The sequence below is a fragment of the Pagrus pagrus genome (genome assembly GCF_965226575.1).
Source record: "Pagrus pagrus genome assembly, chromosome: 6".
Classification (NCBI taxonomy): Eukaryota; Metazoa; Chordata; class Actinopteri; order Spariformes; family Sparidae; genus Pagrus; species Pagrus pagrus.
The window spans coordinates 6,911,553-6,931,912 of record NC_140190.1 but is presented as its reverse complement, the minus strand read 5'-3'; the positions used below and the strand labels follow the sequence as shown (position 1 = coordinate 6,931,912).

At 43.7% G+C, this 20,360-nt stretch overlaps 1 protein-coding gene across 1 annotated transcript in view; it reads left to right on the top strand.

Annotated features, from left to right (window-relative positions):
- The first annotated feature begins 1,486 nt into the window (after positions 1-1,486).
- Positions 1,487-20,360, top strand: part of slc9a7 (solute carrier family 9 member 7) — a 29,726-nt gene continuing 10,852 nt past the window's right edge. The window contains exons 1-13 of the mRNA XM_084354958.1: positions 1,487-2,216; positions 5,018-5,220; positions 5,307-5,384; positions 7,613-7,689; positions 7,794-7,906; positions 8,012-8,117; positions 8,506-8,647; positions 8,743-8,848; positions 10,703-10,791; positions 11,977-12,090; positions 12,441-12,552; positions 12,806-12,959; positions 20,109-20,172. Of these exons, the coding sequence (XP_084211084.1) occupies positions 1,931-2,216; positions 5,018-5,220; positions 5,307-5,384; positions 7,613-7,689; positions 7,794-7,906; positions 8,012-8,117; positions 8,506-8,647; positions 8,743-8,848; positions 10,703-10,791; positions 11,977-12,090; positions 12,441-12,552; positions 12,806-12,959; positions 20,109-20,172 (1,644 nt within the window). The 5' untranslated portion in view covers positions 1,487-1,930. The remainder of the gene's footprint in view (positions 2,217-5,017; positions 5,221-5,306; positions 5,385-7,612; positions 7,690-7,793; positions 7,907-8,011; positions 8,118-8,505; positions 8,648-8,742; positions 8,849-10,702; positions 10,792-11,976; positions 12,091-12,440; positions 12,553-12,805; positions 12,960-20,108; positions 20,173-20,360) is intronic.

Below are 20,360 nucleotides of genomic sequence, written 5' to 3'. Positions count from 1 at the left end.
CAAACACACAAAAAAGTATGCTGCTGAGCCTAAAGGAGTTATAAAAGGTGCATCTGGTCCGAGTACTAAATTACATACACTGTGTTGCATAAGAGTGGCTGGGTGAGAAAATAAAATAGCCCACAGGCAAAATTAGAGATTAACCACTGCTAAAGTAGAGATATGTTACTTAAGAACATCTCACCAGACTTCCTTTATCCCCCATCAACTGGTTTTGACTGTCATATTGCTGACAGTCATAAACTAAAACAGCATCTGGTGCATGTGATGACTGATTTGCTTTTAAATTAAATGTATTTTTCAGGTGCTCTCATTGCATCAGGCTGAAAGTCCCTTAAAGAAATCCATCCTCTTTTCTCTCCCACAACACTTTCTTTCTCGCAATATATGGCTTGCAAAATGACAGCGCAGTCCATTAATAGTCCATTAAATCAGTGTGAAACCAGAAACATCTCTGTTACAGCGCATGATGGCACAAGGCATGGCTGGACTAACCTGTTTGGGGGCCCCCGGGGCTGTTGAATGACCCTCCCACCCGCATCCCCACCCCCACCCCTCCTCACTTTCACTTCCCTACCACTCACTCAGCTTGGTGTGTGTGCATCCTATCACATCCAAGCTCCCATCAAGTCAGTCATTGATTGAATGCTTATTTATTAAAGATAAACTAAAATAATTAAACCTGCATTAATTGATTATTTCGGCCTCTTGGGAGCAGTGCTGCTAAGTATGGCCTTATAAAGTGGCTGTGGCTAATGTGTTAAACAGAGGATGGTTAGCTTTCATTTGGCGCTGTGTTTCTGTCAGACTGAGAGATTGATATCATGATTTTTGGGGTTATTGCCTTTCCTTTATTGCATTGTGTTGCATTTTTGTGCATGTAAAAGTCAACCGTCATTTGGAGGAAGAAACAATGACTTGTATGTAACTGTAAATCATGTATGCGTTTAAATCAAATTCATTTTATTTTATTCATGTCATCAGTTTGGTGACTGTCACATCTGCCTGCGTGTCGTGGCGGATCACTCCTGCTCCGTGGCTGCCTGCCTAAAAAAAGAAAGAAACTACAAAAGCCATAAATCATGTAGGATATGGACTACACTTCAGTCCCTGCCGCAGCCAACGGAGAGATGAAACCGTGCCTGGCTGTGGACCGGAACAGCCTACTGAAATAGCTGCCTGCTACAAGAGGAAAGAGTTTGGTGAGAGTGAAAGAGATTATAAAGAAGTGGCCACGAAACCAAAACAACCAGCTGAAAGGAGCTAAAAGGATCTGCAGCACTGAGAGGGAGCTGCGGTGTCGGGTCATTATTCTCAGTGGGTTCATCCTACAAGGGACTCCTAGATCCATGATTAATTTAACATTATTGATTAGTGCCACTTTAAAGTCTTGGGTTGCTGTTGCCACCCCTCCCCCCCTCCAGCTGTGCCCCCCTGGTATCACCCCCCCCCCCCCCTCCCCTCCTCTAACTACCACTACCAAGGCCACACTCTCCAAAGCGGATGTGTGCGTCTACTTTTCTTGCAAAAAGACGGACCTCTAACATCCAAACACAAGCCTGTGTGTGTGTGCGTTTCCTGTTTTGAGGCGCGCTGAACTGCATAATCATCAAAAAGAAAAAAAAAAAAAATCTCAGGACAATGACTCAGTCGGTTGAAAACCAGCCGCCTCGGTTGCTCAGTGGCTGCCTGCTGTAGGACGGTGCGATCCGGGCTCCTCCACCAGGGCAGCGCAGTCTCAGCCCGCCGTCGCCCTTTTTCCCCACCGCACCGCGCAGCAGTGTACCTTTAAAAGGTTGAACTCGACAGTCGGCGAGCACCGGATTGTTTTCCCCCACTCGGCTCAGCTGTAGCTACCTTCCAGCAGTGACATGGCATAGAGGCGGTGTGCAGTCAGCAGCAGCAGCAGCAGCAGCCCGCATCCTGCACCATGGACGCTCTCCGACGGCCGAGGCGCAGCCGAGTCCTCGCCGCGCTGGACACGACGCTGCTGCCCGTGTGGATGCTACTGAGCGCCGTGTCGGGAGGACTGAAGGCGGAGGACGACGCGATGGAAGAACTTGCCACCGAGAAGGAGGCTGAGGAAAGTCACCGACAGGACAGCGTTAATCTACTGACGTTCATCCTACTGCTGACCTTAACCATTCTCACCATATGGCTCTTCAAGCACAGACGGGTCCGTTTCCTTCACGAAACCGGACTGGCAATGATTTACGGTGAGGCTTATGGGCTTATATGTTGAATGCATGTACACGCACACCACCACCACCACCACCACCTTCCCGCAGGCTTTGCATGATTCAGTCTCCCTCGTGGTGCACAGAGGCGATGGGGAGATAAAGCTGGAGATGATTTAAGTCTGAGTAAAAAAAAAAAAAAAAACGCACCGACGAGCCTCCTCCGCATTCCCAGCAGCAGCGCGCACAGCTCCTAATTGGCTGGTCTAATTTCTAGAAGGTGCTGTCGGCCGCTCAGCCTCGTCTCAAAAAGTCTCCACCAGAGCTGCAGCTCCATCCCCGACTGCCCGGGAGCACAGCACCCTGACTCCTGCATCTGAGGGCCACTCAGACGTGTCTGTGTGGGGGTAATGAATGAGATTACAGTGACCTTGATGGAGGCTTTATTGTTTTATCTGCTGTGAGGAAATGAGACGAGACAGGGAAAGATTTGAACATGTTTGGCATGTGTATGTAGTCACTACAGGACTGCTGCTGACAGACATAATTATGACCATCGTCTGTGGTTGTTAAAGGCTACAAAGTCAGAGAAATGAAAGTGGTGCTGGGTAGTTTTGCCTCATGTTTGTCTGTTTTATTTGGGCATTGAGGTGAGAGAGTGACACTTTTATTATATTACAATATTAATGAGGTAATAATACAAACTCAGAAATATTTATACAAACAAGCTGTTCTCAGAGGAAAATAAGGTCCCCAGAGCTCTGTTTGAAGCTAGAACGGTGGCAGGGTCCGCCACATATAAACAAAGTACAACAGTATGAACTGTGTTGTCCTTTAAGGTCAGTTTGTTTTATTCAGTTTGTTCAGGCATTAAAAAAGAGATCTTTCTTCCCCCAAAACTACGTACATCGTCACATCCATCGGTGTGTGAGGCCGTCATCAGCTGGGGTCTGGATGTGTCAGTGAGTTTGTTTTTATTCCTACGGGGACGTCAACATAAGCACCGAACACTCACTGAAGAGGCTTAAATGCCATAAAGCCAAACTGCACATGCTCAGTTGTGAAATCGACGGAGATCAGACTCGTATCCCAGCAACTTGAGGCCAAATTCAGAGAAGAAAGACTTTTACTTTACGAAATAAAAGTCTGTCTTTCATCATCCGACGACGTGATCACATAACAGGAGTCAGCGAGCGCTGCCACAGTGTCTTCTGAGGAATGTTGAATTGAGCTATTTCAGTTATGTGTCAAAACACAGCGACAGCCACTGCGTCCGTACTGGTTTTCCTTTACACGTTATCAGAAGTGTCAGTCCGCGCTGCAAACGTCACTTATTAACCAGAGATCTCGTATCAAAAAGTCAGACTTTGACTTGTTTTCTTAAATGCTTTAAAAGTAAACTGTGATCTGGCGTTTTTCCAGCTCAGCTCAGTCTTTGTAGTTTCATTTTCCAGCTCTACAAATATAGGCCAGGTCCTGGCAGCAGGCCCAAAACAGACACTGAAGAAATATGACAGCTGAGATTTACTGTGCTCCCAACGTACGTGGGAGCGTTATTATTATAATTATAAGGGCTTTTGTGCACATACATTTTGTGTTATATGTGTTAATGAACACGTGGAAATAGAGTTTTAAACTTCTGTTGTTACCTCAGTCGAGTTGTTGGCACCTCGTGCTCCTAGAAATATTATCACCTTCACCAAGGAGGTCATGTTTTCGCCTGTTTCTTGGTTTGTGAGCAGGATTACACAAAAACTACTAAACGGATTTCCACGAAACTTGGATGGAGGATGGGTCTCGGCCCAGAATAGACCCCATTAAGTTTTGGTGTGGATCCAGATAAAGGGACGGATACTTTTATCTCACTTTCTTTAACATTGCAGTTTTTTTGACATGTGCAGAATGATACATGGATCTTGATGAAGATAAAAAAACAAGAAACAGACGCTTTGATGTGGCTGGTGTCTACGAGTGAGAACAATCTGATGCAGATGCAAATAAGAATCCGGATGTAGCTGATTTAAATAATCAAATTGTATTTGATATTGGCTTAGGCCCTTATTGAGTTACAGGCCGTGGCGGAGGTAAGGGAAGGAGTGCCGTTCTGGTTTTTGCTGGATTCAGTTTTATGTGGTGAAGTTAGGACTTACAGTGTCCGAGCACTGTTTGTATCTGTTAGACTATCGCCAGTGTAAAAGTGCTGCCAGGCGGGTACCTTGTGACAATATTGACTTGCTGTATAAAGAGCAGACTTTACAGAAATCCTGTGTTTTGTGTATTGTGGCGTGTTGATCAAGACTAATCGTTTGAATCAGAAAACGTTCACGAACGTCTTCGGTGCCAGTTTAAACACTAACATCTTGTCAAATGCTTGTTTTCCTTCCTTGTTTGAAAACATGGAACTTCCCTTTCACTGGAAAGAACCTAAAGTTTGTGAACTCGAGGGTATTTTGCAAGAGATTATTCGTTACAAAACTGTCACTTTTAGTGTGCGTGTGGTGAGGCCGGTGTGTGATGTACGAGGTTAAACCTCTGGAGGGGGGGGGGGAGAGTGAGCTGACAGCTTTCCTTTTGCCATGTCTCCTGCAGATAACTGCTGTCTGATCAGAGGATTTATGTCCTCTAACTGGCTGCCTCAATCCTTTATTCCTGCCTTTAGCTCTCCCCACCAGCCTCTGCTTTACCATCTCCTCATTTCCTGGACCATTATTGACTGGATGGGGTTTGATTTTGTTGGCGTTTTTTCTTTTTGGGGTGATTTTTGGCCCCCGCATTTATTAGAAAAGCCGTAACAAAAAAAGAGTCTAAATCTTTATGTTTCCCCTGCATTTTATCCGCAGGTCTGCTGGTAGGTGTGATCCTGCGTTACGGCATCCCCGCCACCAGCTACCACAACAAGACGCCCCCGAGCTGCTCGCTGAAGGAGGGACCCGTCAGCACCCTGCTGCTTAATGTCAGCGGCAAGTTCTTTGAGTACACCCTCAAAGGGGAGATCAACTCCAGGGAGATTCATAACGTGGAGCAGAACGATATGCTGCGAAAGGTAAAACAAAATAAGCAACCGCTCTTCAGGTCTGACTTTGCCACGTTAACCGCGTTAACTCTGTTTTTTTTCTGATGTTTTTGCAGGTGACGTTCGACCCTGAAGTATTCTTCAACATATTGCTGCCTCCAATCATTTTCCACGCTGGGTACAGCCTGAAGAAGGTGAGATGTTACATGTGAACTTCAGCGTTCGTGCCGTGGATGCTGCCACAAACTGCTGTCTCATTGGACAGATGGTTTGCTAAGAAGAAAAAAAAAAAACCCCTCGCCGACCACACTGAGAGCGTTTGGTGTTTACCGAACATAAGTGGCCCTTTTGAGGGGAAGTCCAGAGCAGATGTCTTTTGTTTCCTCTCTGGCGTTAGTACCTGGCAAAAAATCTGACAATAGTAAGATGAGACGTTTCTGCTTTTGATTGCCGTAGACCAACAGATTTGTTTTATTCGGGGGATCCCTGTGGCAGCGCTGCACTTTTGAGTCATTAATCCATCGCCTATGAGAATTTCCCTGACGGCAGGTGGTGATTTTTATGCATGAGAATTGTGAGTTGAAGGTGCTTTAGTGCGCCGACCTTGAAGTAATGGAGAGCGAAAAATGTGTTTAAACAGCTGGTGACATCTGATATACGATCTCACTGCGAGGGCACTCCTCCGCCTTTTCCAATTACACGGTGATGGATGATATCAGATGAACGAGGGGAAATGTTCTTGTGCTCCTGTGTCGTCTAAAGGATCGGTGGGTGGGTCAGAGTGAAGTGGTTTGTCTTGAATGCTGCTTTAAGCAATGCTAGCAGCGTGGCTCTGGATGGCAGTGTCGGCCTTTGAAATAACTCGGCAGACGTGTGATAGGGTTGCCATGAAATACTAATAATTGTCAACAAATTGCTTCAACCAATGATTGTTTTCATTGTCAATGAGTCTGTTGAATATTTTCTGATTTGTTAAGTGTTGAAGGACGGTGTGTTTGTCCACAACCCAAAAATATTCAGTTCACAGTCACAGAGGAGGAAAGAAACCAGAAAACATTCAGATTTAAGATGCTGGAATCAGAGATTTTGGACTTTCTTCTTAAAAAAATACTCAAATTTGTTGCAGTTCTAGTCTTGATATACTGTTTTAGCCGACAAAAAATCCACACTTCATTATTTTAATTCAGTTTTAATGCTAATTGCAACATCAGACATCCATCAAACTGTTTTTTGAATGTCACTGCAGTTAAACTTGACAAACAGAAGGCAAAACATCTTTTTTACAAGCTGTTTCACCACCACCACCAATTTATTAATTTTGTTCCCAGCTGTGAGCAGCACCTTCACTTCCTTTGCGCATTGCATTGTGGGAGAATAGTGTCCATCAACAGCACACTCAAAATTATCCTTTTTCCAGTGTCGACACACCAGGTTTTCACTAAAAGTCTGGATTCAGGACAAACTTTCGGGCTTGTTGATATGTAGGCACTGTACCGCCGTCAATCAATCGTTTCAGCTGCTGTGAACTCTAGTCGCTGCTGAGTAGTAGTAGTTTTCTACACGATGCTTTCAGCTGAGTGTTTAAAAAGTCTCTCTGTGACGGTTTATAGCTATTACAAAACTATGAATGTACAGACTTTTTCATTTGTCGAGTGAAACTGTAATCCAAAATGGAATTTGCTGACTCAGACAGGCCTCAGGAAACGGGAGTCCAGGGGTCACGTTAGCCTTTTTCTTTAAAATACTATGTCTTCAAATCTTCTGTTGCAGTGGGAGTTAATTCGCAACACAATGTTAACAGCTTTAGAGAGAAGTTTGTGTCTCTGTGCTCGTTAACGTGTCGATTCGGTTAATTATCCGCTTTAGATCACCGCAGCGAAACACACAGGACTGTAACTGATGTGCTAAGCTGTCATGATTAACCGTGTGTCATCTAACTGTGAGAATGAGCCGACATGTATATCCCCAGTGTACTTATCACAGTAGTTTTCCTCCTTTCTGCTCGATTCTTTGATGTTTTGATGTTTTTCACAAAAACTCACTCCTGACAGTCACTAAGGGAAAGGCTCATTTCCTGGAGAAATCTGAATCAGCATTTCGAGTTCGTAGACGCGAGGAACTTGGCCATGAAACGATCTGGAGAGGTGTTTGTGTTGTGCTACTTGTTTGTTTTATAACCAGTCAAACGGCTGAATCTGCTTGTGTTTCCGGTCCTGTTTGACGGGGAGTTTTCTGTGGTGGCACGCAGTGTCAAAACATGACATTTAACAAAACACATGTCAGAAAACACAACATTTCAGAAGTGTTTTTGTGTTTAATGAACCGTTGTTGTGCTTTGACCCTCAGGGCCACCATAGTTTTACCTTTCCTCACTTTTCTTTCCCTGCCCTCCAGCTTATTCTCCTTTTTTTTCCTCTTCCAGAGAAACTTCTTCAGGAATCTTGGCTCCATTATAACCTATGCATTTCTTGGCACTGCCATCTCATGTTTTGTTATTGGGTGAGTGTCCACCTTCTGTTTATGATATGTCAGTTTAAAATCAGGAGCTTTATAATCAGTCCGTTGTGAGCTTGTGTTACGTATCTCTTGGTCTCCACCCGCAGGAACCTGATGTACGGCGTGGTCAAACTGATGCAAGTGGTCGGACAGCTCACCGACAAGTTCTACTACACCGACTGCCTTTTCTTTGGTGCCATTATCTCCGCCACAGACCCAGGTGACACATACACATGCTGACCCGGATGATGTGATGCCGTTCATGGCTGTATATTTAAAATTAATTGCTGTTTGAATGTTTTTTTCTGTCCTAATCTCTGTGCAGTGACGGTGTTGGCCATCTTCAATGAGCTCCACGCAGACGGGGATCTCTACGCCCTGCTGTTTGGAGAGAGTGTCATGAACGACGCGGTGGCCATTGTGCTTTCATCGTAAGTCACTTTGCATCCTTTTCCACCAGATAAAAGGTCTCCCTGTCTGTGGTTTGGAGCTTTTTTTTTTTTCCCCTCCTGATGTTGAAATTCATCACTGACATGTGAGACGGAGCAGCACCGCTTTGCATCGCTGCTCCACTTGACAGACAGACGGGCGGACGGCACTCTGCCTCCCTCTGCTGGACGATTATAGATCACCCACTGCTAAATATTTGTTTGTGACCATTTTGTATCTCATTCTGCAAAATATTTAATTAAAAAGCTCATGGACACATTGATCGTTTTCCAAAAAAGAGCCTAAATGAGTGAAGTGAATCAATTCAAAACATCATTGGAAAATGTGTCTATTTAAGACAAATACCTGCCACAACTCTCTGTATTTCAGGTCGATTGTGGCTTACCAGCCGGCCGGAGCAAACACACACATGTTCGACGCCGCGGCCTTCTTCAAGTCGGTCGGGGTTTTCCTGGGTATTTTCAGCGGCTCCTTCGTGATGGGAGCAGCCACAGGAGTCGTCACCGCTCTCATATCCTTTTCTCTGTTCCCTTCTTTAAAATGTAACATACAAAGATGAAGTCTAGTTTCCACATTGGCGTTTTGTGTCTTTAACTCGACTTCCACGTCACCAAGTTCACCAAGCTGCACTGCTTCCCGCTGCTGGAGACGGCCCTCTTCTTCCTCATGTCCTGGAGCACCTTCTTGCTGGCCGAAGCCTGCGGGTTCACGGGTGAGCTGGTCAGGGTGGGGCTGTGACGGAGGTAGATGTACTTTTGGGAAGTAGGTACTTTGAGGGTTGTGGTCAGGATGGTAAAAGACGCCTGCGTACTCACCATCTGACAGACGTCTTTCTGACTTAAATGCATCAAACGTCTCTGATTCTCAGTCATCCAGGTCAAAGTCCTGTATATCACGAAACACTGGGTCAAAAACAACTCTGCTTGCTTTTGATTCTTGAAATCTTGCTACAAAAAAGTTGTAAACTTAATCTTATCAAGCATAAACTTCAAGTGTACTTTATGTACCAAGTTCTCTAACATCAGTGTACTTGTTGTATACTTGCAAGGATACTACTGTGGCGGTACTGGCAGTAAAATGCTTACAAACCAGCTCCAACCTGCATAAAAATATAAACAAAAAATACGTATATTTACAGGGAACACCAAATGTCAACTACTTGGATAATGAACAAATGCCTCCTCAGGGGATAATCAGACTGAAATGTGCTTTTACAAGCTCTCAAGTCGACAATAGAAACAAAATGGGAAAATCTGAAGGTGTATATAGGCTTGGGTTTCAGTTAAGATAAACAAAAGCAAACCTGCAGATGTCTGCTTATTTGTAAGGCAGGCAACACATGCACAAATCAGGACGGCCCTGATGCAGGTAGGTTAGCTGACTGGTGACTTTTTGTGCTCACTAACTGGGCTGAACAATAAACACAATTTCCTTCAACTAGAACAAAACGGGGGCAGAAAGAAATCTAAATATGTTTCTGGCTGGCACACTGTCGGGACGAGGTCTGCAGTGTGTCAGGGGACAGATTCAGAATGAGAGTGAGTGTGGTCGTCGTCACACTCTGATTGGCTGAGAGGTGAATGGACCAAGCTGCCTCCACTCGTTAATCAGGAGTCAGTCTCCACACCTGGCGAACAGGTGACCTGAATCCACTGCAGTCAGTCCAGGGGGAGTTTGAAATTCAGCCCAAAACAAAAACAGATAGCCAGTCTGACCCACTGTATCAGACTGCTACACTACAGCACTGCTTCTTGGGACTAAATTAAGTTAAACAGTGACCTACACTTTATGCAGTACACTTTATAAAATCAAACACATATTGTTGTGGATGCCAAAATGTAAGAACATAATGACAACTCAAATCAAAGACGCATTTTCTGTAAAAGAAGGAAAACTTAACTTAGACATGTCTATATACTTTACGGTATAAACCAAATATACTTAAGTGTAGCTTGAGCAATGATTTGTGAAACAATTATCCAACTTGAAGCAGCCGAGACAAAGATATCCTCAGTTTTTGACTTTAGTCCGTCTCAAGCTCCAAAAAAACAGATCCTACATTTCCCATAATGCAACTTAGCCCTTATTTTCAAACTCCATGCTCCCAGTTTATCAAATAAATAAATAAATTCAAGCCTCAAAGTAGTTTGAAAAGGTGTTTCCTGATAACTACTTGAATGAGAACGCAGCACTTTACTTTATGTAGATGGAGCCTTTAAATTCTGAGCTCGCTCATCTTGTTGATTATGCTGGATAATGTAATTATGAGCAGTTTAAACCGAGTGCTGGTAAACCATCCGCAGAGACCTGAAACTGTCTGTCATACAAATGAAACGTGACAGGGATTTAGCTTCAGATTATGCAGCAGATGTGCAGCAGATGAAATGAACAGATAATATAATACCCACAGCAATAAGAGGACTGCGAACCTAATCTTCGCGTCTCATTTTTCTAAAAAATGAGCGAATTGTCAAATGCATGTCCTTATTGCAACGCCCTCTGCCTGTTTGACTCGCTGTATTAAAGCCGAGTGTGTGTGTGTGTGTGTGTGTGTGTTGCTCTACAGGCGTCGTGGCCGTGCTGTTCTGTGGCATCACGCAGGCTCACTACACCTACAACAACCTCTCTGAAGAGTCCACGAAACGCACCAAGCAGGTAGCGTCCGACCACTTCCTGCCCACGCGGCCTCGGTTGCTTTGGGCTGTCTCGAACCCCCTGACAGTACGAACAGGGTGCTCGAGGCCCCGCTGCCAGATGGCTCAGTGATCAGCCTGCTCTGACCTTAATCGGGGTTGTCTGAGGACATCCCTCCTGACATGATCGTTTAGTTTCCCAGAGGGGGTTCAGTCTTGAGGACAGGGTACAGATTAGCGCGTAGACACAACGCAGCGTGACATATTTTGGATCAGTGTCCTGGCACGCTCTGGTTATTTGGTTTGAGAGAGAACAGCGCATGAATATTACAATGGTAAGATTAAAGGAGGAGTTCACCCCAAAAAAAATGATAATTCAGTCACTATCCACTCACTGTCAGGCTGATGGAAAAAGTTTTAAAACGTGAAAAGACTACTGAAAAAATAACAAAGTGGCTTCAGACAGCTTGTCCAGCATCACTGGAAGCCCTGAAATCCCAAACTGATTTGAAAAAACATTATTTACACCCTCGGTACGCAGCTTCAGATGGGTAGCATGCTAACCCTTTAAGCATAGCTGCTAAGGTGAAGAGTTCAGCTTTAAAAAATGGTGTAAATAACGTCTTTTCAAATCAATATTGGATCTCAGGGCTTCCAGACACCTAGATTCTGCCTCAGAAGCCTTATGAACCCTATTTTTCCACTTGTTTATTTACATTTTCAAACAAGTCTCCATCTACTCCAGTTGTTTAGGAAAATGCTGCAGCGCTGTTTCTCTGTAAAGCTCCAGAAATGTCTTGTGGACTATGAAACTTGATGGATCGAGATGGATGAACCTCTCCTTTAAAAGTACTTCACACGTTTTCATGTGTATCTACGTCACAGCGCGTTCGCCCTCGGTCCTGCGCCGCCCCCTCAGAGCAACATAGACGCAGTCAGCTCTGTAATCATCACGACAGCCCGAGAGAGATGAGAAGAAACGACTCCCAAAGCTTTTCTGGGAGTCTGAGGGAATAGATGAGTAGCGTAGCTCAGAGAAGCAGGGAGAGGAGAGGAGTGTCTTCTGAGCAGCGCAGCGCGTTAAACTTTGCCTGAAACTCCTTCACTGATGCTGAACATTTCAAAAAGTCCTTTATGTCCATTTTTACTCGTGTTCCTGCTGTGTATTCAGACATTTCTCAACGATGATGTTATATTTTCCGTGCAGCTCTTTGAGGTGCTTCACTTCCTGGCTGAGAACTTCATCTTCTCCTACATGGGTCTGGCTCTGTTCACCTTCCAGAATCACATCTTCAGCCCGATCTTCATCATCGGGGCTTTTGTATCCTTTGCTGTCCTGCACATTTCAGATGTTCTGTGAACTTTTGCACATTCCTGCCCACAACTTCACATCCTTTCATTTAATTAACACACTGTCTGTAAGCCTGGTTCTGATTGGGGCACAGCACACACGCATTTTTCTTTTTCCACGGCTGTAGAACTGGGTCATGATTAAAAAAAAAAACCTTGTGGAGGATTTTTGTGCTATTTATGTCCAAAAAGACAATCAGATCATTGTGAGGAAGATTTTGCTGCTTCATTTTCATGTATCACTTGAGTCAGGAGACGCCGTTCCCCGAGTCCTTGAAGCGTTACATTGTTCTGTTAAAGACGTCCTGACCTGCCCGTCAGATCGCCATATTCATCGGAAGAGCTTTCAACATTTACCCGCTGTCCTTCCTTCTCAACCTCGGCAGAAGGCACAAGATCAAGGGAAACTTCCAGCATATGATGATGTTTGCAGGTGTGGAAAAGCATCTTTTCCCCTTTTTTTCTTGAGATTAAATTTGATTTAGGGCTTATCGATCATTTTTACATGAAGAGTTAATCTTTCAGTCTATCAAATGCTAAAAAATTGTGATAAAGTCTTCAATTTGCTCTAAAAATCTATAATTTGTCAAGATAGCTAATTTTCTTTCAATAGACTAGTAGATTTATCGACTAATCGTCGCAGCTCTAATGTGATTGGATGATTTCTGAATGTGACCTGCTTCCAGGTCTGCGAGGGGCGATGGCGTTCGCCTTGGCAATCCGAGACACGGCCACCTACGCCCGCCAGATGATGTTCACCACCACGCTGCTCATCGTCTTCTTCACTGTCTGGGTGTTCGGCGGAGGGACGACGCCCATGCTGTCCTGGCTTCACATCAGGTGACGGAAATAATTTTTCAGCAGCTCCTCTGCATTTGGATGAATCTGAAAGTCCTCGCAACTAAAAGATTTCTAATTGTGTAAAACAATATCAAATATAGAGGCCTACCCATAGTTCTATGACAACAAATACACTTTTTTGCTAAATCAGTTATCAATAATAAGTATTTTACATATTTTATTTGCTAAACAAAGAGCAGGCGCAGTGTTTAAAAGATTATAATGAACCTTGATGTCTAACTAAGATTAAGTGAAAACACATATAGATACTAAAACCACTTAATTTTTTACACTCAGAGAGGAGCGTCTTTGTTTTTACATCTGGGCAACATCATGAATTATCTTTTGACATCTTATACACCCTCACAGGAATAAGATAAAATGTACAAATACATTTAAAATGGCCTCCTAAATTTTGTTGCCATTGCACTACGCTACACTCTGCTACAGACCGTCTGCCAACTAGCAAGAGATGTGAGAGCTAGCCTTTGCTAAAGCTAAATTTGCTAATTATTTCTTACAAAGATGAAATTTCCTCAAAATTGATATTTTTCATTTGCAATTATGTCAGTTCCACATATCAAAATTACAATTGCTAATCTCCTGCTTGAAGCTAATGTTAGCTAGCTTAGCGTCAAGTTTTGATGGAGCTTGCTTTTTGTTTGGGTCGGTCTGTAGCAAAACAGAGATACGTTTATTTTCTTTGGACTGTAAACGATCATAACAACGTACATTTTCTTAAATAAAACCAGTTGACGTGGACAAGAAAGCTGAGCTGCACGTCCCCCTTTCATTCTGTGCAGATTAACCAGAGGCAGCGTGCAGTATCTCCATTTTATGGTTATCATGTCGGTCCCCTCGGCAGTTATTTTATGTATAAAGTAATCAGCCTAAAAAGGCATGAAATGAAGGCATTACAGCTTGTCTGAGTTTAACGACAGCATGTACTTCCCCTTGGTGCTGCTGAGGTAACTGCTCTCTATTTTTGTAGGGCAGTTTAATGTCAGTTTTTGTTTTAAGCCGTACTATTTTCTCCCCCTGCATGATTAAATGGACTCTCTGCTGAATGGCGGTATTGTCCAGGAGATGGGGCTAGAGATCTCATCGCTGCTGACTTTCCACCTCCCATGTTCTTACATCCAGACCTTTTAAAGTCGCACAGACTTTACGTTGCATCTTTTTGAAGAAGTCCCAGTGTCCACACTCTCAGGTTCATCAATCATTTCCTGTTTATGTAAGTTGCTGCACCACGATCTGTCCCAACTCTGAGATGTTATCGTTGGTGGCAGGACCGGTCCATCTGGAGCCCGGCCTCACTTTTTTTTTTTTTTTGTCAGACGGCGATGCACTTGGAGCTACTATTTGTCACGACAAAGCGGATTACGGGGTGAACGGGCTCTGTTTAATATGAGTAATGCCTCCTCGGACGGAGCAGGAACTATTGTGTTTCGGTGGAGGTTTAGAGCGCTGCCAAAATCTCCCTGTGAACTAATCGCCATGGTAACCGGGCCATGTGGTGCATGGCAGGCGGATATCCCCCGTGAACCTGGTCTCATCCTCTGTACATCGGCATAAATTTACATGTTTTTACTACTCGTTCGGAGTCCTGAGGAGTTTTCGTTTCATACATTTTAAACTGAAGATTACATTTGTGAGGCGTTATTTATTATTTTCATGACGCATTCCTCTGCCCCCGGGGATTCTGGGTGTTGATGGAGGCCTGTTGCTGAGAGGAGACGCTGCTGGTTTTCTGTTATTTGGTTTTGATGGATGGTTTCTAAGGAAGCAGGCGAACAGCTTATCACCCAGCGCCGGCAGTGCAGCCATCAAGAGAGGAAGAGATCCCTATGTGATCACGCTGGGGCAGGAAAGAGCGAGACAATCTGTCAGCTCCAGTGTTGACAGCTGTAAGTGCACTTGCAGCATCTGCACTGACATTTACCGAGTTTGTCTCCATGAAGTTATTTTTGATAAAATGAGCATTTTTGAGAAAACATTTCCTGGTTTAGTTTTGGATTTTGGCAGAACGTCTCTATATCAACAAGAAAAGGCAACATATTTCAAAGACATATAAACTAAAAGAAGTTGAAGTGATGAAAGAATTCGACACTGCAGTCAAAAGTCCCCATAAAAGAAAAGAAGAAGAAGAAGAAGAAGAGTGCTAATTTAGAGCTGCTGTCTCATTGGCTACATGCTTTATGCATCAATCATCTGGAGGCTGGCGTGTAAGTGGCTCAGGAGCGAGGAGAGGGAAGAGAAAGTGGGTCACTTGTCACCACAATCACTCATTGGCTGTTGTAGGATGTAGGGCGGGCATAGACGCTCTTATCTACTCAGATGAGCTGTGAATCAAGCAGCTGCCACCTCAGGACCTCTGGTGTAGACGGATGATGGCGTCTGCTGTGAAATGAGGGAAGTCTTTTACAGATAAAAGCCTGAAAAAGCTTTTTTTTTTGCCATTTATGATTGGAATGATGTGTTTTGGACTAAATATGTGACTGAAAAGACGAGGTGCTAATTTAGAGCAGCTGTAAGCGTTTTATATTCAAAGAGTAATCGCTGTTATAGAGTGTTTGGTCAGTAACACATGTCTCTCCTCCTCCTGCTCATGCACTTAAGAGAAAATACATTTCCTGGTATCCCTGCACACTTTAATCAATCGGGACAGAGAACTTCTTGTGAATGCACAGAGAGCTGCATCATCCTGTTTACCGGCAATGGCTGAACAGGGAAAACTACCAGTTATAGCCTTCGCATGACCGCATTATACAACCAAACAGGTCAAGTAATGAGAAAAACCCTCGAAGGAAAAGACAGAAGGGAAGAAGAGTTGTAAAATGGTTTGACTTCAGTACAAACACCGAGAGGAACTGGAGTCAAGTCTTGGAGGTGTTACTGACGTATACGTGTTGAAACTGCTGCGGCAGTTGAATTATTAGTCGAATCGTTCTAGATATTTCATTATTCATGCGTCGACCTGAACATCTGTTCAGCCTCTGCGGCAAGTCCGAGGATTAGAGGATGTCCCCATAACAGAGGATCATGTTTGACCGAGTTGCCAATTACTGTTCTTAAAACACTCAGCGGTCACTGTTATCTGCTTAAACTCTCATTTACGTCTCGTCGTCCATTAAAACCAACGCTGGCTGGCGACGTACCCTTTAATCCTCCGAAATGATGTGAATGGTCCACTTTTTAATCTCGTGTGTGAAAATATGGGAACTTTGTCAAAGCACAACTGATTCTTGGAAAATAAGATTATAATCTTCATCTGTATCTAATGGTGAGATCAAAAGCCAGAGTTCAGAGATTTACGTGACCGTTCCAGCTCCATCGGATGAGAATATAAACACATGAGAGACGGTTATTTATACACACATTACAAAACAATCGCTAAAAACACCACCTAATACTTTAATGTGCTCGATGCCGAGTGTGTGTGTGTCGATGATGAGACAGCGTCGGGGTAGACTGTAGTCACACGGCGGCCATTTTCCTCTGACTTCTGTGTTCCAGGTTGATATAAAGTCCTATAAATTTCGGGAACTGACAAATTTCTATCGTTTCACCACTTCCTGATTCATCAACAACTGAAAACACAATAGTTAGTAAGAAATCTAGCAGGACACCAGACTATATTTCAAAGTAAAACAACATATTTGATAACCCGTTAGCTTCTACTAACGTTAGCATTCAACCACTTTCCCAGCTAGCATGAGTGTGTGATAGTCTGACATGTCACCATAAGAATTTTGTTTTAAAATATCAACATATACGTTTGAAACATGTATGTAAGCCAGGAAGTGAAATTCACTGGTAGTAATCAAACAGAAACGTTAGCTAGGAAGTGGTTGAATGCTAACGTTAGCTAATAGTTTATCAAATACGTTGTTTTATCTTGAAATATGGCCTGATAGCCATCACTGTTTCAGCTGAAGTGGTGAAATAATAACATTTATACGTTTTATCCGGCTTGCAACCTGGAGTGCAGCAACGTAACTTTATCCCAGCGTTCCAGCCACAGATGGGAAAATGGCCGCCGGCGTGTGAATACAGGTCTAAAGCAGGCAGAGCGATGTCAACATGGAGGGTGGGAGTACTTCAGGTACTGTAACTCTTTGACAGTAACTGGTGTTGGGAAAGTGTGCGGTTGCCTCAGATGGGGATGTGTCTTTTTTACGTTTTACTTCTGTTTTTCTGCTGAAAGGGAATGTTGGTTACCTATAAAGGGGCCGTGAGAAAAGTTGAGACTCGTACGCGATAAATCAGATTTGGATTCATGAGAAGCAGCGTTACAGCAGGTTTGTGCGTCACACAGCAGCCCCTCTGGAGGTTGCTGCTGTTCGAGGAGCCACTGAAGCGTGATCGAGTGTTTTATTCAAGGCTTTCTCTTGTCTGAGGACCCGAGTCTGTTTCTTTGTTGTGTCTCTGTGGACTGTCCGCCAGTTTTTTTTCACACAGCGGTGCAAAGAACAAATCACACGCACTGTTGCCCAGAAGCAGCTCGACGGATACGTGCGAACTGATTTGAAAAGTACGTGCAAAAAGAGAAAGGTGGGAAAGTAATCGAGATGTCCTGACCGTATCGCATGTCTTCTCTGGAGGACCGAAACCCTGCAGAGGAAATTGCTTGCGAGGCATATTTGATTGGTTTAAGGAGAGAGGAGGGGAGTGTTTTCAGGATTAGGATTAAAGGTTAGATGGAGAATTGAAGTCAGTGGAACGCTCTTGCATAAGTACGCATGTGCAAATGAACATGTGTGTTGGATCTACAGTGTTCCTTATCGCAGGAAACGTGTGCTGGGCTTGGCCCCTTTTCTGGGGCCCCCCTCAGCCGTTGCGCCTTATTCTCACACAGATCCTTCCTGATAGAGCGCCAGCGGGCTTTGCACCTCTTTTGTTTTTGCAGGTTCCTCCTCCTTCCCCCCCCCCGAAGATCCTCTGTGTGTGTGTTTGTGTGTGATTGTGTGTGGTTGATAAAGGAGAAAGTGCTAAAAGGCGGCTGAACGCCCGTGGCCTTCTGCGAAGGTGGAAAGCGGAAAGAAAAAATGCAGTAACTCGTTCACTCTGAGCTGATGGCCTGTTTCCTCTGCTCGGCTGTCATGGAAAAGTCTAAAGATAACCACACGCATTAGTTTCACCTCTCGCTGTTCAGTGTCAGTTGTAGTTTCAGATCTAACCATGAAAGGCTACACATCTCTGCCCTGGCCTCTGTCCACAAGGATTAGACTCAACTGCTCCAGAGCTTATGTGAATTAAAAGTGCCCCTTTAAAATCTGCTTGTGTTCAGTTTTAATCCGTCCCTGTTGGTAAGAGACACCACGGGGAAGTGATTTATGTCCGGCTACCAAGACTGAAAACATGTGCTGCTGTGAACTTAAAGGGGCAATGTGTGAGATATGGCCAGCATTTCTAAAACTGAACTGGCATCATCATCAGATCATGAAGAAATAACAGCGTTAACATTATGTCAGTCTGTACAATCTCTGTATTGGATGTCTACTGAAGTTAGCATGCTAACCAGCTAGCCCCAGCCCGTCCTGTCTTGTGCACATCGTTTCATCTACAGCATTGAATTCAACAGTATTCGTATTATTAAAAAATATTATAGATCAAGTCTAGTGCAAGTTTCATGTCTGTCGAGACGAAATAGTTTGTAAAATCATAATAAAGCCTTCGTTCAACTAAAAACATGTTTCTGTTTTCATCCTATTAAAGCTCATTTATAACTGTTAATTATAATTGTGTAATACCGTGACAATTTCCTACCATTGCAGCCCTAAACTTATAGGTCAACAGTCCGATAGTAAAGCCCCTCGTAGTTTCAATGGGAGATGTATGCTAGCAGCGAGTTGGCAACGTTTCACAAGCGCTTAGCTTTTAGCTTCTCCCTCCAACAGGTGGCCGTATCTTTTATGTTACACCTTTTTAAAAGGAATGGTTCCACTTTTTCGAGGAACCCAAATCTTATGGATGTTCTTGTCGAGCATTAGATGAGTAGATTGACACCACTCTCACGTTTGCACGATAGAAATTAGGCTACTGCCAGCGGCAGCAAAATGGAAACATTGCACTGGTCGAGAAATAGGCAAGCACACTCCCTCCACCCCTTAAACCATAAATTATCGTTTTTAATAAACAGTTTCCACTAACATGTAAGATGCTGTTGGCAGATTTTATTACCTTTGAACACAGCCAAGCTAGCTCTTCACAGTAGCTGTGAAGTAGCTTCACATTTTTAGTGAGCGGTAGCCGGTCAATCTTCTCATCTAACTCTGTAACAAAGTGGGTTAGTGGCTTTCCAAAATGTAATATACTAAACTATGTCTTTGAATAGTAATAGTGTCCATCAAAACTGTTTTGTTTTGACTTTATTTTAGTATTTCTTTTCATATTTAACAAACCAACAGTTGTCGACCCATACAGACTGGGTAAAGGATCAGCTTTGACCTTTTGGATTATGTGCGTGTAGTTTATTAGTTTAATTTGATTTGGTTTAATGAGAGAAATATGAAAATGCAGCATGTTTGACGTCGCTAACAGCCACACGTAACTAGTTTAATCACATGATCTTGCATGCTGAAGTGACTCTGTTACTGGGTGGCGGGTGACACGATGGGAACCTTTTGATTCTGGTGACAACCCTAGCCTGTTTACAAGGTTGTGGTTTTGTATTTTGGGCCATGAGCCAAAATGTTAACGAACTATGGCGAATCTCTTCCTCCTGGGTTTCACACTGAATTATACAAACTGTGTAGTATCATTCATCTCCTAACTGTTTCTCCAAACATGCGGTTTCCTTGCATACTAATTCAGAGCATTTCTCCGCCACTCAAAGGGCTCGCAATCAGCGCTTTGATGTGTTTGCTTTCAAAGCGACTTCTGACTCGCAGCAGAGCCACAAAGAGGACAGGTCTACTTCCTGCAAGGTGCAGCAGTCACACAAAGAAACAGGGTTATTATGTGTTAAAGGGGGAACAGTCGACACAATCATGTTAATTCAAACTACGTCATGAAAGAAGATCACAAGGTCACGAGCTGTGAAAGAGGCTGACAGATGTTCCTGATTGGGACAGTGTGATTGCTCTAACAGCTAAATTACATTTTCATGAATTGTTAACATTTTCTTCCTTTCTTTCTGTGTTTCAGGGTCGGCGTGGACCCAGATCAAGACCAGCAGCCTTGTGGAGACAGCTTCCAGGTCTTGCAAGGGGTGAGGATCCCTCCAAGAGCTCGTTTTTTTTCATTGTCAGCGCTTCTTTCACTGCTGAAAGTGCCATTTTGCTTCTGCAATTTTGTGTTGCCACGGAGCACAGTCAGCAAATAGCCCAGTTTGTGGAGAAAAAAAATTGCTGAACAAGAAAGCGAAAGCAGAAGAGCACCATAAGTTGTAGTTTGCAA